General features: G+C 46.4%; 1 protein-coding gene across 1 annotated transcript in view; it reads right to left on the bottom strand.

The window, feature by feature from the left end:
* COPG2 (COPI coat complex subunit gamma 2) overlaps positions 1-15,686 on the bottom strand; it is an 82,780-nt gene that overhangs the window by 13,094 nt on the left and 54,000 nt on the right. The window contains exons 16-23 of the mRNA XM_040413424.1: positions 7,450-7,553; positions 6,760-6,885; positions 5,986-6,051; positions 4,915-5,054; positions 4,648-4,819; positions 4,279-4,376; positions 3,289-3,427; positions 2,921-3,019 (exon numbers count right to left, since the gene is read on the bottom strand). Of these exons, the coding sequence (XP_040269358.1) occupies positions 2,921-3,019; positions 3,289-3,427; positions 4,279-4,376; positions 4,648-4,819; positions 4,915-5,054; positions 5,986-6,051; positions 6,760-6,885; positions 7,450-7,553 (944 nt within the window). The remainder of the gene's footprint in view (positions 1-2,920; positions 3,020-3,288; positions 3,428-4,278; positions 4,377-4,647; positions 4,820-4,914; positions 5,055-5,985; positions 6,052-6,759; positions 6,886-7,449; positions 7,554-15,686) is intronic.

Here is a 15,686-nt window from a genome sequence, read left to right as displayed (position 1 = left end):
ACTGACTACAGCATCAGAAGATGGTACAGGTACTCTACCTATGAAGGGAGTAACGTAGCTGCCGGGATACGGCTGCATAGTGTACTGTAAAGGCTACAGGCACTCACTCTGGGAGCCAGGGCTCCCTCTGTAACTCTACTCCGCCCAGGAAGGGGGGAGAATATATTGTTGCGTGTTGCACGCTAGCACCAGAATGGCTGTTTTGCAGCGCCTGGCGGGAACACTCTCCGACTAGGAGGGTATTTAGAATATAGCCCCTGGTACAGAGAAATAGCTGCAGTGCTGGGTACAGCAATTGGCAGTGGTACAAGTACCCCCCTGTCAAGTGGGGAGCGTACGTACCTGAAACACCACATAGGTGTGACGGCATGCTAACCATGTGGCGGGTTGCTTACCTTGTGCAGCGCCATCCGAAAGTCCACTAGAGGGGATACCAACCCTGGAGATGAGAGGTTCCTCAGCGGACATTTGTCTTTAACCACTCAGAGGGGATCCGTCTGGTGGAAGACCGCCTGATGCTATGTTACCGAGAGAAAATCAGAACAGAGGTGTTCCCCGAGGCAGTGGATGGAATGGCAGGGAAGGGTTGTCATCAGCCTCAGGCTTGTCCTGGGAGTGACCCGAGGATGCCGAGGAGGAGCGGGACATGGTTGTGACAACCATAGGTCGTCTGCGGGACCTAGCAGAGAGATCCCCATCCGCGGAAGGGTCCATGGGAGGGCAGAGGTGGCCGCAATCCTGTAATGGCTACAGCCCCTGGTCAGGCAGTCAGCGCAGCGACTCTGCCATTGGGAGAGTCGGACAGGATTCCCTATGACCTGGGACAGGGAAGAGGTCCGGTCAGAAGAAACCGAGGTCGTCATGAGGGGGCCTGGGAGCAAATGCGCACAAACAGGGACAAGCTGACCACGTGGCAGCCCTTTATCGCCCCGGGCGCACCAAAATACTTGCGACCCCCCCACTACAGTTTGTCCAAAAGCTGTCTACTGGAACCCAGGGACAGAGTTCCCAAAGATGTGCTGCAGCGGCTGCAGAATCAAGGGACCCCCCCCTTGCTGGCAAGATGGATGCTATTTAAAAGAAAACAGCACCCAGAGGGTTAAAGCCCATGCTTGGCTGACATATGAGGAGGAGTAGTTCCTCCAGAAGCTGAGAGGAGCGGGGAGGTGCCAGCAAAAGCCTGGGAAACAAGGAAAGGGGGCGGGAGAGAATGCGGCATGAAATGAAATGAAGAAAACCGGTAAGGGGGGCTCCTGAGGGGGAGCGACACTCAGGGAGGGGAAAAAACAGGGCAAAAGGAGCACCAGGGGACCTGGGGCGGGCCAGAGAAAACTCGGCCTAGTTCCGGCAGAAGTCGGGGACTAAAATAGATGGGAGGCCGGGGAGAGGACCGGGGGAGGCCGCAAAGGAAGAGGAATGACCAGGAGAAGGGAAAAAAAGAGGAAGATCCCACTCCCTCTCCCAGAGAGAGAATTTCCCCCCTCCCTGGGAGAGAAGGGATGTATCCCACCCCCTGGCCACAACAGGGGACCTCACCCTGGACCCCCACTAACTCTGGGACAGGGACGCACGTGAAATACTCACCGTCCGATGTCTTCAGGCGCCGCAGGATCACCCCATCGGCAGACTCAACACGGGGACCGTGGGAATGCCGACATGCCACTGCGGATGCAGTCAATGTGGACTGGGTGACCGGCGAGGTACCTGGGTACACGCCCGCAGGGGGTGCAGCTAAAGTGGCAGCCCACGATGGAGTACCCACCTGCAGCAGGTGAAAACCTGCAGAAGAGAAAAAAAAATAAAATAAAAAAATAGTAGGAAGATCTGCAGGAGAAAAGCAGGTCAGGTCTGCCTCCTACGGCACTAGACAAAAAACTGCATAGCCTCGGGCTGTGGAGAGGGTATAGCCCACCTGGGCGGAGCCAACCTTTTTTTTTATGTCTAGTGCCTCCTAGTGGTAGCTGGGCATATACCCATGGTGCTGTGTCCCCCAATGCATTCAAGAGAAATAAATAAATATAAAAAATAAGAAGGGAAGCCTTAAACACGTAAGAGAACACTGCATTACTCAGTAATGCAGATATTAAATAAAAGGTCCCGGTTTATTCCTCCTCTGACATTATCCTTGCACGCTTTCATAGACACAATGCTATAAAAGGGTAAATATTTGTGTCAGTTTCCCCTTACTCCTAAATCTACCTTAACTAAGGCCACATTCACACGACCATATCCATTTTGGGGTCCGTAAACCCAGCGACCACCTCTGCTGTATTGCGGCAGTGGCCGTAACCACTGAAAAAGAACAGAAAAGGAAAACAAAAGAGGGAGCTAATTTCAGTAATTACAAGCATTTGTTAAAGTTGTCTCACTTCAGTAAATGGCATTTTATCATGTGGAGAAAATTAATACGAGGCACTTACTAATGTATTGTGATTGTCCATATTGCCTCCTTTGCTGGCTTTATTGATTTTTCCATCACATTATACACTGCTCGTTTCCAGGGGTTATGACCACCCTGCAATCCAGCAGCAGTGGTCATGATTACACACTATTGGAAAAAGCACCAGCCTCTCTGGTGGCCATAGCTATGGGAGTGCGCATAGACCAGAGTTTTTTTCCTATAGTGTGTAAGCATGGCCACCGCTGTTGGATTGCAGGGTGGTCTGTAACCATGGAAACGAGTAGTGTATAATGTGATGGAAAAAGGAATCCAGCCAGCAAAGGAAGCAATATGGACAATCACAATACATTAGTAAGTGCCTTGTATTAACTGCATCTACATGATAAATGCCATTTGCTGAAGTGACAACCCCTTTAAGTTGTCTATTTCACAGTGATGCACACGTTGAAAGGTGGCTGCCCTGATGGGAATAACAATTTAGGTAAGGACTAACTGGAAATGTAGACCGTTTCTGCTCACCTGAGAGATAAAGCACATGAGAGTTCTTGTTCTCCGGCACCTTGTCAGATCGCTCACATGGCTGCATTCCCAGAAACTTGATGATGTTTGTAACAGCATCTGTGGCCGCGATAATGTAAGAGAAAAATACATACCAAGTTATCAAATTTCTCAGACACTGTCTAATTCATTTCTGAGGCAGAGACAATTTTTGAAGGCTCCAGCCAATATTCAGAACATTCATATTGTCGAGGCGTAATGGTAAATTTAGAACTTTACACTACAAGAGCAGTGACATCAGGTTTACAGGTCATTAAAGCTTTATACATTATGGGTCTCACAATCTACAAGGCTCCATTGCTGTATGACCTGTTAGAGAATGTATTTACCTTCCAAGGTTTTAGTAGTACTGAGTGCGAAGGTCTCCTCTTTCTCATAGGCATCTCCAACCTCATCCCATGCAGCACCAAAATTTGGCTTTAACACCTTTTGAATGTGGTCTTCTATAGTAACCTCCAAGTCTTCAAGCTAGATAAAACACAAATCGCTGAGATATAAACTTTTATGGTTTGCTTCTATCTATAGGGCTGACATTTCAAACTGTGGATTTGATGCAGTTTTTTGCCCTGATGAATACAAAATAGCGGGAAAAATGCACTAAAAAGTGGATTTTTATCCAGAAAATCTGCCGCACATTACAATACCAGCCAAGTAGATGAGATTTTTAAACTCTCATCTACATGGTGCGGAGATTTCCTGTATTTAAATTGATTTGCATGGCAGTTTTTGAAATCCGCAGAATGTTAATAGTTTCTGCGGATTTTCAGTCCAGATTTCATGCTTTGCAGAGAAAATCCATGTAAACATCAGCAACAAAATCTACACGTAACACAAACAGATTTCAGTGTGGATTTGGTGCAGCAAATCCACATAAACTACAATAACATGTGCATGTACCCTTAGGCTTCCGACACAATACAGTTTTATGGTATTTTATGGGTCTTTACTGTACCTCCAATCTGAGATGGAGTTTTTTTTTTGTTTTTTTTCAAGATGCTGTGAAAAATATGCGAATTTGTTAAACTTTTTACTTTTTTTATTAAGTGATGTGAGGGGGGGGGGGGGGGGCTGTTAAAATAAAGAAGCACCCAACTGCGATGCAGCGCTACAGCCGTCATCTTCTCAGGATGCAGCCAATGACGTATTGTTGGCTGCAGCGGTATACAGAACGTCACCACTGCAGCTCGGTGGTGCTGGATTGAAGCATGTGCAGGAAATTATGGCAATTTTTATATTTTATTATTTTAATTTGGCTCACCAACACAAAATGAAAAACAGCTTTAAGTCCCCATGTGGCATACAGGGGCTAGTTCACATACCACATATTCATCGTTGTAACCTTCATCATCAGGAACTCCTGTATGAGGATCACAGTCTTTGACAACAAACTTCATTGTGCAGTTAAATGTGCAAGACACTGAGGAAGGGAAACAAATCCATCAGATAAAACTGCAACAAATCTATACATCTAGCTGTAGCATCACAAGTATCACAGTGGACATTACTTGCAGCAACTCTACTGCCGTTTGCAAACTTTTAGGCCAGAGGCACAAAAAACACTGTAACAAAAACAAAACACTATGCTGCTTTTTAAAAGGGATTTCCGTGAATATGTCCATATATAGTGCTGTGTGGAGATGCATGTGGATCCACAAGTGTACTTACAGATGCAGTTTGTGCATACGTACCTGCTGCGGACTCATCCTCGGGAAGTCTGACCAGAGTGTAGCATATGCCAGGCTGATTGTAAGGGAGACTTGGTGCTGGGACATAACAGACCACTTCATATCCTTCTGAAGGCTCCACTTGAACAATAACCTTTTCTAAGAACTGATCATTCAGGGTATTGGTACAGTCAAACTGGCCAAGGGGAAAGGAAGAAACAACAGTAGTTGCTTGGGGAATTTGAAAATATTTAAAGCCTCAAAATAAACTAGAGGGAAGAGCATACACACCTGAAATACAATATGATCTGTGAAGACATGCTTAATACAGCGCACAAAGTATTCCGTTTCTGCTTCTGTGAGTTGTAGGGGGTCAGAGGACTTAAAAAGTGGCCCCAGATTTTTGAATTCTGGAATGGCTGCCAGTTGTTCTGTAGAGAGACATGGACATGAGGTGAATCAAATCTACTAACATTCATATTACTCACAGTAAACCATATACAAATCTCACTGGTTACTACACACAGACCTATTCAACCACATCAAAATCTGTGACGATCAAAATTAAAAATATTTTCTTACTATTAAAATTTATGGCACATTGCAAGATATAAAATCACTTTTTGAAGTTGGTGGTGGTGGGGTGTCTGACTGCGAGGACCCCACTGATTCTCAAAAAGAAGGGGTAACATTGTTAGTTTTTCATTTAAAGGAAGTGAAGTTTCAATTTCATTCACAACAAGTGTCTAGGAGCGACCTTGGGATCTGTGGTGCTCTCAGAGGTTGAACCCCCTCTGATCTTAAAGGGCTTGTCCAGGATTTTGATATCAAATCGCCTATCTTTAGGATAGGCCATCAATATTAGATGGATAGGGGTCCGATACCCCACACCTCCACCGATCTGCTGGTACTACACAACTCCATCCACTGTGCTACAGTTAGCAGCTGATCGGCGGGGGTACAGGAAGTTGGACCCCAGCCGATCTGATACTGATGGCCATGAATGTCACAATTCTACACAACCCCTTTAATGTTATGGCATCTGTGATATCAAATAATATTATACAATGGAAATACCCTTTAAATTAGCTGAAATGATGGTGAAAATTTAATTCACTGCATAAAATTCACAAATTTTACTGTAGTATGTGTAAAGGGTGACATTGTGAATTTTACCGGATGGAATTTGGCCTCCAAGAATGGATAAACTGAGCAAACTGTACCCAAACTTCAGGGCCCGGATTGGATTCGTAGTTCTCCCACCAACATCTTTTTAACTCTTAATTAAACTAAAACTATTAACTACACAAAAAGATTTAGCATACCTATTCCAAATACATAAACTAGAACTAGAATGTTTACCTTGAAATATGTCTTGGCGAGCAGGTATGGTTTTACCAAGCTGCTTCCCAGCCACTGAAGTGAGATCTAACAGGAAAGAAGGTGAACAGAAAATGAATGCAATAATACGATGGAACAGAAATCAAACAATCATTATGTCTCAATTAGAGCATCACACATTACACTGATCAATGCAATCCTCTTCTGTGGGCACATTTATCTAGGCCTATCAAGAGAACATTATAACGGTCATGCTGTTATCCCAATTCTACACCTACTATTAGCACAAGGATCACCCGTCAGATAACATCTTCCCCCTCATAGCAGCAGTAGACTGACAATGGGTTATCTGTCTATTAGAAAGGTTTAATTATGTGTGCTGACAGCTACAAAAGAACATTATTTTGTATTTATTTTTCCATGGTATAGAAATTAAAAAAGAAAAAAAAACTGCCAAAATTCTAAAAAATATATATATTTTCTATGATTATTGAGTTTCGAATGGAAATGCTCCATTAAGGCCCCATTCACACTATGTGCTCTCCGCTTCCGCATTTGCGGAGCGCGGCCCCGAACTTCCGGACCGCAGCTCCGCAAAAGATAGAACATGTCCTATTCTTGTCCGCAGCTGCGGACAAGAATAGGCAGTTCTATAGGGGGTGCCGGCCTGGTGTGTTGCGGATCCGCAATTTGCGGACCGCAACACACCACGGACGTGTGAATGGACCCTAAGCTTGTGGTAGGACATTAGTAATATCTATGTACTGTGGTCTAGAGACCCTCACTGGCACATACCTGCTTTTTGTTCCACCAGAGGAACTGTGGATAAAGGAACAGATTTCAAATCAAATGGTTTTTCTGATGGTTCTAGAGTGTACTGGTGTAAAGCCTTCTCCATTCCCAGAACAGACACAGTCAGTCCTGCAGAAATCCCACCAGACAAAAATGAGAAGAATGCAAAAGCAAAAAAATAATAATAAGTAAACCAAGGCCTCAGATAAAAATTCAAGATGCTGTAAACTACAGGCCTGCACAGGGTCACTAAATGACTATAGATTTAGGATCTTCTAGAAGAATGCTGATCAACATAAGGTAGTGAAACTGTAAATGTGAACCTCCCCATAAACAGGAGAGGAGATAAGTATTGGTTCGTGGGCGTCTAAACACTGGGACTCCCAACAATCACAAGAACAGGCTCATGTGCCCACATATGGAGTGTGCATCTACTCCATTCCTGCTCTATGGGGCTGACAGAAATAGCTGAGCACTGTACTTGGCTATCTCCATCAGTAACGCACTTGAATGACCTGCCTCTCCATTCATAGAGAGGCATAGGACCACCGTTCCCAAGATTGATGGGGTGTCAGCGGTCGGACTGTAAATAATCAGATACTTGTAAAAGGGTAAAACTTTATAAACTTGGCACAACCACTTTAAGAAACCTGCTGATGGCAGTAAAAAGCAATATCCAAGAAAAATACTAACCATTCAAAATATAGGCGGCATTGAGGTTTAACTGTTTCTGCTTCAGAACATTGAAGTAAAATGTTGCTCTGTCCCGGACTTCATCGTCACTGTCCATCATACACCTGGTATATAGGAACAGGAAGTTATAAGCTTCAAAATGTACAAAGTTAATAAACTGAAGAAATGACCACAGCACGCCAGTAGTCACAGAGAAAGGCTCAGCTTGAGTCAAAATGTCACCTGCATCAGATGAAAAAAAAAAAAACTTGTGCCCTACAGCAGGAAACATAGAATGTGTCGGCAGATAAGAACCATTTGGCCCATCTAGTCTGCCCAATATACTGAATACTATGGATAGCCCCCGGCCCTATCTTATATGAAGGATAGCCTTATGCCTTTCCCATGCATGCTTAAACCCCTTCACTGTATTTGCAGCTGCCACTTCTGCAGGAAGGCTATTCCATGCATCCACTACTCTCTCAGTGAAGTAATACTTCCTTATATTACTTTTAAACCTTTGCCCCTCTAATTTAAAACTGTGTCCTCTTGTGGTAGTTTTTCTTCTTTTAAATATGCTCTCCTCCTTTACCGAGTTGATTCCCTTTATGTATTTAAAAGTTTCTATCATATCCCCTCTGTCTCGTCTTTCTTCCAAGCTATACATATTAAGGTCCTTTAATCTTTCCTGGTAAGTTTTATCCTACAATCCATGTACTAGTTTAGTAGCTCTTCTCTGAACTCTCTCCAAAGTATCGATATCCTTCTGGAGATATGGCCTCCAGTACTGCGCACAATACTCCAAGTGAGGTCTCACTAGTGCTCTGTAGAGCGGCATGTGCTGTGTTGATACATTCTGTTATAATACACTTATATTTGGTTGCCCTTATGTTCTAAGAGTTCTAAATGCTGCAAGAACAAAAAAGTGATAGTAGGCAAGAAACAAGTAAAAATGGCTTCTTACTTTCAGATAGGCATTCAAAGTTTATTTTCCCCCCAGGAAAATATCTTTGAATTAAAAACAAAAAACTGAGCTGTGTGAACAAGGCATAAAGAAGGGAGCATCCATGCACTGCATATCATGATTCAGCACTAGTGGGAATGTGTTAGAAAATCTCAGAAAACACCTTTAATAAGAAATGAAAGCCTAACAGATTACCTTTCCACTGGATAGGTCATTAGTATCTAATCGGTGGGGGTCTGACACACGGGAACCCCGCCGATCAGCTGTTTGAAAAGGCACTGGCACCCAGTGTAGCGCAGCAGCTTTCTCTAAGCTCACCAGGCACAGCGGCTATGCTTGGTATTGTAGCTCAGAGCCATTCACTTCAATGTGACCGATGAACGTGGCGTCACATCGCCTAGGGAAAGCCAGAGATGGTCATGGTGCTACTGTGGCCACTGGTGCCTTCTCAAACAGTTTGACCTCCTCCGATCAGATACTGATGACCTCTCCAGTAGATAATATTACAAGAAAATTTAGACTAGCACATTAATATACATAGTCATCAAACATGGTTGATAAAAAAAATGGCTGCACAACATTTCACATACAAACAATGGAGCTGAGAAATGGGGATCATTCTAAATTAAATTAAAGTGGTATTATACCTACTATAAATGGAAAAATGGAAGCTCTTAGTGCACATTTCTGATCAAACGTGTGTCGGGCCCATCTACTAGGCGTCAAGGTGGCTTCCGCAGACGGATACCCAACACTTATATACCGCCTTATATACACACACGTTTAATCAAAAATGTGCGCAGAGAGCTTTCATTTTTCCATTTATAGTAGGTATAATACCACTTTAATTTAGAATGATCCCCATTTCTCAGCTCTATTGTTTGTATGTGTAAAGTTGTGCAGCCATTTTTTTTATCAACTCTCCAGAGGATAAGTTATCAGTTAAAATATCCCAAAAAACCCCTTTTAGCATGCTCCTTACTGTTGTGCATTTTCATACGTATACAATATTATCTAATGACATTATAATCAAAATGAATGCTCATCTCATTGCCTTTAAGAATAAAATCAGCCTGAACCAAAGTTCTATTATGTGGCTGAGGAAGCCAAGATGAGTTCATGGCAAGTTCAGTTTATATAAAAATAATTGTGAACATAAAACGGACATTGTATTTAAAAGTTATTACTAAAGATATGGGATTATCTGTAAGGAGTAAACCAACTTCCTAAGACATGTCTGTCTGGAGGGAACAAGGTTATTTCATGGATAAGCAATGACTTGATAAGGAATCATATCCTTGAGGCACACCTGCTGTATGAGGTTCAATTTATATATTCATAATTATATTAGAGATATATATATATATAGATAGAGATATATATATATATATATATATATATATATATATATATATATATCTATCTATCTCTGTATGGTATATTTAGTTTACAACATATGTTGATCAATAATTCATATAATGTGTTATCTATGTGTAACAATGTATCGATTTATATATATATGTTATACCATGTATTTATCATTTAGAAGGTATTGTAGAAGGTATAGAAACATTGAAGTAAGTTTATGTTAATTGGATTTCTGAGAAGAGTAAATGTTATTTCAAAACAATAGTTATTCATGGATGTAGATAAGTGAAATGTACAAATTCCGATGCCAAGCATCAAAGCCGTTATATAAAATTTTCATCAAGTCAGCCTATATTTCAAAAAGATAGGAGAAGACAGCCAACTCCAACAAGTCCAGGATATAGGTAATTAAAAGTGACAGGAAAAGACCTTCCTCAATGATGTATGTTAAAAGGTCAAGGAGGTCATGTTGAACGTATTATTAGATATTTAGTTTTAATGCTTAAAAGTTGTGATGTTCATCTGCAGTACCGCAGTGCCATCTGGAGGCAGATGGACAATATTATATTATTTCATTATTTGTTCTATACCATATTAGGAGTTAATATGACATCATGGTGTTATTAGCATGCGAATACACCCACCTTACCCGATTGGGAATCGCTAATCTAAAGGGGATGATTCTTAGATAAGGGGGGAATAATTACTCGTGTGCGGAACAGCAAGGGGGCCATATAGATCCATATATCCTGTGATCCATCCATCCATTCAATCAAAAAGAAAACTTTATCAGAAGAAACTTGAATTATTTTTTTGGATTACTAGGAAAGTTCTTTAGAACTGGTCCCATCTGAACTCTGTCTACCTTTGACCTGGTAACGTATATTTTGTTTACTACTCGTGATATTAATAAGGAGACTTTTGTATTACTTACCAGTAAAGTCTCTTTCTCGCTCTTCCTTGGGGGACACAGGAAACCATGGGTATAGCTGTGCTCCCTAGGAGGCGTGACACTAAGTGAAAGCTGTAAGCCCCTCCTCCATCAGCTATACCCTTCAGCCTGGAGAGAGAGACTGCCAGTTGCGTGTCCAAGTAGTGAAAGATAACCACCAACCGGAAAAAAGAACTGTCAAGCCCCAACGGGGCAACCAAGCCGGAACCACAACTGTAAACCCAAATGAAGGGCGGGTGCTCTGTCCCCCAAGGAAGAGCGAGAAAGAGACTTTACTGGTAAGTAATACAAAAGTCTCCTTTTCTCGCCCATATTCCTTGGGGGACACAGGAAACCATGGGACGTTCCAGAGCAGTCCCAGAAGGGAGGGACCAGAACAAACTAGACCAACACCAGAGGCATCAATCAACTGCCGCCTGCAACACCAGACGGCCTAAAGCAGCGTCAGCCGACGCATGAGTATGCACCCTGTAGAACTTGGTGAAGGTGTGCAAGGAGGACCAAGTGGCCGCCTTGCAAATCTGCTCCGTAGAAGCCCGATTCCTCTGAGCCCAGGAAGCCCCGACCGCTCTAGTGGAGTGAGCGGTAACACCAAGGGGCGGAACCTTGCCCTTGGCGAGATAAGCCTCAGTAACAGCCATCTTGACAAAACGGGCGATAGCAACTTTGGACGCCGCCATCCCTCTGTGCGACCCCTCCGGAACCACAAAGAGCGAGTCAGTACGCCTGAAAGGGCTGGTTACCTCCAGGTAAACCTTGAGCGCCCTGACAACGTCCAGGCGATGAAGCTTCCTCTCCCGAGGGTGGGAAGGGGAAGGACACAAAGAGGGGAGAACGATGTCCTCGTTCAGATGAAAGGCGGAGACCACCTTAGGAAGGAAGGAAGGGACCGGACGAAGAACCACCTTGTCCTGGTGGAACACTAGGAAAGGTTCCAGACAGGAGAGTGCAGCCAATTCGGACACCCTCCGAAGAGAGGTGACGGCTACAAGGAAAATAACCTTGCAGGACAGAAGTCGCAAGGAAACCGTCCGCAGAGGCTCGAAAGGAGAAGCCTGGAGCGCTGAGAGAACCAGGTTCAGGTCCCAGGGCGGTACCGGAGGGCGGTACGGGGGAACCGCGTGAGCCACGCCCTGAAGGAAGGTCTTGACAGGACCAAGGGGGGCCAGTGGGCGCTGAAACAAATTGGACAGCGCAGACACCTGACCCTTCAAAGAACTAAGACCCAGACCTTGGGCAAGTCCGCTCTGCAGGAAGGACAAAACGGTGGGGAGAGAAAAGCGGAGCGGAGGAATCCCCAGATCCCCAAATAGGTCCTCCAGGTCCTATAATAGATCCTAGAAGAGGACGGCTTACGGGCGCGGATCATGGTGCGGACGACGTCCGCAGAAAAACCCCTACGTGTCAGGACGGTGGTCTCAACAACCACGCCGTCAAACTTAGGGACCTTAAACGCGGGTGGAAGATCGGTCCCTGAGAGAGAAGATCTTCCCTGGCGGGCAGCGGCCAGGGCGCGTCTGCCAGGAGCAGCATGAGGTCGGCATACCAAGACCGGCGGGCCAGTCCGGAGCGACCAGAATCACCGAGACGCCTTCCGCCGCGATCTTCCGAAGGACCTTGGGCAGGAGTGGGATGGGAGGGAATATGTATGGACGCGCGAAGCCTCGCCAAGGAAGAACGAGGGCGTCGGCTCCGCAAGCTCCCGGATCCCTGGCCCTGGACAGATAGGCGGGGACCTTGTGATTGAACTTGGAGGCCATGAGGTCCACGTCCGGTATGCCCCAACGAAGGCAAATGGCCTCGAACACCTCCGGGTGAAGAGACCACTCGCCGGGGTCGACGGTGGTGCGACTGAGGAAGTCCGCCGCATAATTGTCCACCCCTGGAATAAAAATTGCAGATAGAGCCGGGACGTGGGCTTCCGCCCAACGGAGAATGCTGGTGACCTCCCGCATCGCTGCAGCGCTGCGAGTGCCCCCCTGGTGGTTTATGTACGCCACGGCCGTGGCGTTGTCCGATTGCACACGAACTGGATGACCCTTCAGCAGATGAGTCCAGTGTCGCAGAGACAGAAGGGCCGCTCTCAGCTCCAGGACATTGATCGAGAGTTTGGACTCCGATGGAGACCAAATGCCCTGGACGGATCGGGGAGGAAACACGCCTCCCCAGCCCAAGAGACTGGCATCGGTTGTAACCACCAACCAGTTGAGCGGCAGAAAGGACCTGCCCAGAAGAGGGGACTGTAACCACCAGCGGAGAGATGACCGCACCGGAGGCGATAGATGGAAGGGATGATCCAGAGACTCCGGCGATTTGTCCCAGGAGGAGAGGATCGCCCGTTGGAGAGGGCGGGAGTGAAACTGCGCAAATGGGATCGCCTCGAAGCAGGCAACCATCTGCCCCAAGACCCGCATGCAGAAGCGGAAGGACGGTCGACGGTGGAGAAGGAGACCCCGAATCGCCCGACGGAGGGTCAGTCGTTTTTCCGAGGGAAGACGTACCTCCGCCGCTCCCGTGTCTAAAAGCATTCCCAGGAAGACCAGTTGTCTGGAGGGGGGAAGGGAGGACTTGGGGAAGTTGATGACCCAACCGAACCTCGCCAGGGTCTCTAGAGTGAGATCCACGCTGGCAACCGCTTGAGAAAGGGACGGAGCTTTGATGAGGATATCGTCCAAGTACGGTAGCAGAAAAACACCCCTGGAGCGGAGTAAGGCCAAAACCGGGGCCAGGACCTTGGTGAACACCCGGGGGGCTGGCGACAAATTGGAAGTGAAGGTCCCCCACGGCGAATCGGAGGAAGCGATGGTGACACCGGGCTACCGGAACATGGAGGTAGGCATCCTGTATATCGATGGAAGACATGAAATCTCCCCGCTCCAGGGAAGCCACCGCGGAACGGAGGGACTCCATCCGAAACCGTCGAAGGAGGAGAAAACGGTTGAGCCTTTTGAGGTCCAAAATGAGCCGCATCGAACCTCCCTTCTTGGGAACTACAAAGAGGTTCGAATAGAACCCTTGGAACCTTTCCTCTAGAGCAGGGGTCTCCAAACTTTTCAACAGGAGGGCCACATTGAAGATTTTACAAGTATTCGGGGGCCGGAAAAAAAAATCAGTTATGTATTAAATTAAATGTATATATTTTACATGGATCGTTTTTGTAATCAGCATGATATGACTGAGAACAAAAGAGAAAAAACTTTAGCAAAACAACGCAAAGACACCCGTGTCCCTATCAGCGGTGTCCCCATCAGCACAAAAATGTCCCCATCAGCACAGCAATGTCCCCATCAGCACAGCAATGTCCCCATCAGCACAGCAATGTCCCCATCAGCACAGCAATGTCCCCATCAGCACAGCAATGTCCCCATCAGCACAGCAATGTCCCCATCAGCACAGCAATGTCCCCATCAGCACAGCAATGTCCCCATCAGCACAGCAATGTCCCCATCAGCACAGCAATGTCCCCATCAGCACAGCAATGTCCCCATCAGCACAGCAATGTCCCCATCAGCACAGCAATGTCCCCATCAGCACAGCAATGTCCCCATCAGCACAGCAATGTCAGCATCAGCACAGCAATGTCAGCATCAGCACAGCAATGTCAGCATCAGCACAGCAATGTCAGCATCAGCACAGCAATGTCAGCATCAGCACAGCAATGTCCCCATCAGCACAGCAATGTCCCCATCAGCACAGCAATGTCCCCATCAGCACAGCAATGTCCCCATCAGCACAGCAATGTCCCCATCAGCACAGCAATGTCAGCATCAGCACAACAATGTCCCCATCAGCACAGCAATGTCCCCATCAGCACAGCAATGTCCCCATCAGCACAGCAATGTCCCCATCAGCACAGCAATGTCCCCATCAGCACAGCAATGTCAGCATCAGCACAGCAATGTCAGCATCAGCACAACAATGTCCCCATCAGCACAGCAATGTCCCCATCAGCACAGCAATGTCCCCATCAGCACAGCAATGTCCCCATCAGCACAGCAATGTCAGCATCAGCACAGCAATGTCAGCATCAGCACAGCAATGTCAGCATCAGCACAACAATGTCCCCATCAGCACAGCAATGTCCCCATCAGCACAGCAATGTCAGCATCAGCACAGCAATGTCAGCATCAGCACAGCAATGTCAGCATCAACACAGCAATGTCCCCATCAGCCGTGTCACCCTTAAGCACAGCAATGTCCCCATCAACGATGTCCCCATCAGAACAGCAATGTCCCCATCAGCGGAGTCCCCATTAGCAGCTGATAGGGGCCACCACTGATGGGGACACTGCTGTTGGGGACGCGGCTGATGGGGACACCATTGATGGGGACACCCGTGTCCCTATCAGCGGTGTCCCCATCAGAACAGCAATGGCCAAATCAGAACAGCAATGTCCCCATCAGAAAAGCAATATTCCCATAAAAAAAAAAATATTCCCATCAAAAAAACAATATTCCCATCAGAAAAACAATATTCCCATCATGGGGACACCCACTGATGGGGACGCTGCTGTTGGGGACATTGCTGTGCTGATGGGGACACCACTGATGGGGACGCTGCTGTTGGGGACATTGCTGTGCTGATGGGGACACCACTGATGGGGACACCATTGATGGGGACACCCGTGTCCCTATCAGCGTTGTCCCCATCAGCACAGCAATGTCCCCATCAGCGGTGTCCCCATCAGCACAGCAATGTCCCCATCAGCGGTGTCCCCATCAGCACAGCAATGTCCCCATCAGAACAGCAATGTCAGCATCAGCACAGCAATGTCCCCATTAATGATGTCCCCATCAGAACAGCAATGTCCCCATCAGCGGAGTCCCCATTAGCAGCTGATGGGGACACCACTGATGAGGACACTGCCTTTGGGGACGCGGTTGATGGGGACACCCGTGTCCCTATCAGTGGTGTCCCCATCAGAACAGCAATGTCCCCATCAGAATGGGGACGCTGATGGGGACATTGCTGTA

The sequence above is a fragment of the Bufo bufo genome, chromosome 1, assembly GCF_905171765.1.
Source record: "Bufo bufo chromosome 1, aBufBuf1.1, whole genome shotgun sequence".
NCBI classification, from domain to species: domain Eukaryota; kingdom Metazoa; phylum Chordata; class Amphibia; order Anura; family Bufonidae; genus Bufo; species Bufo bufo.
This window is presented reverse-complemented; position numbering and strand designations above follow the sequence as displayed.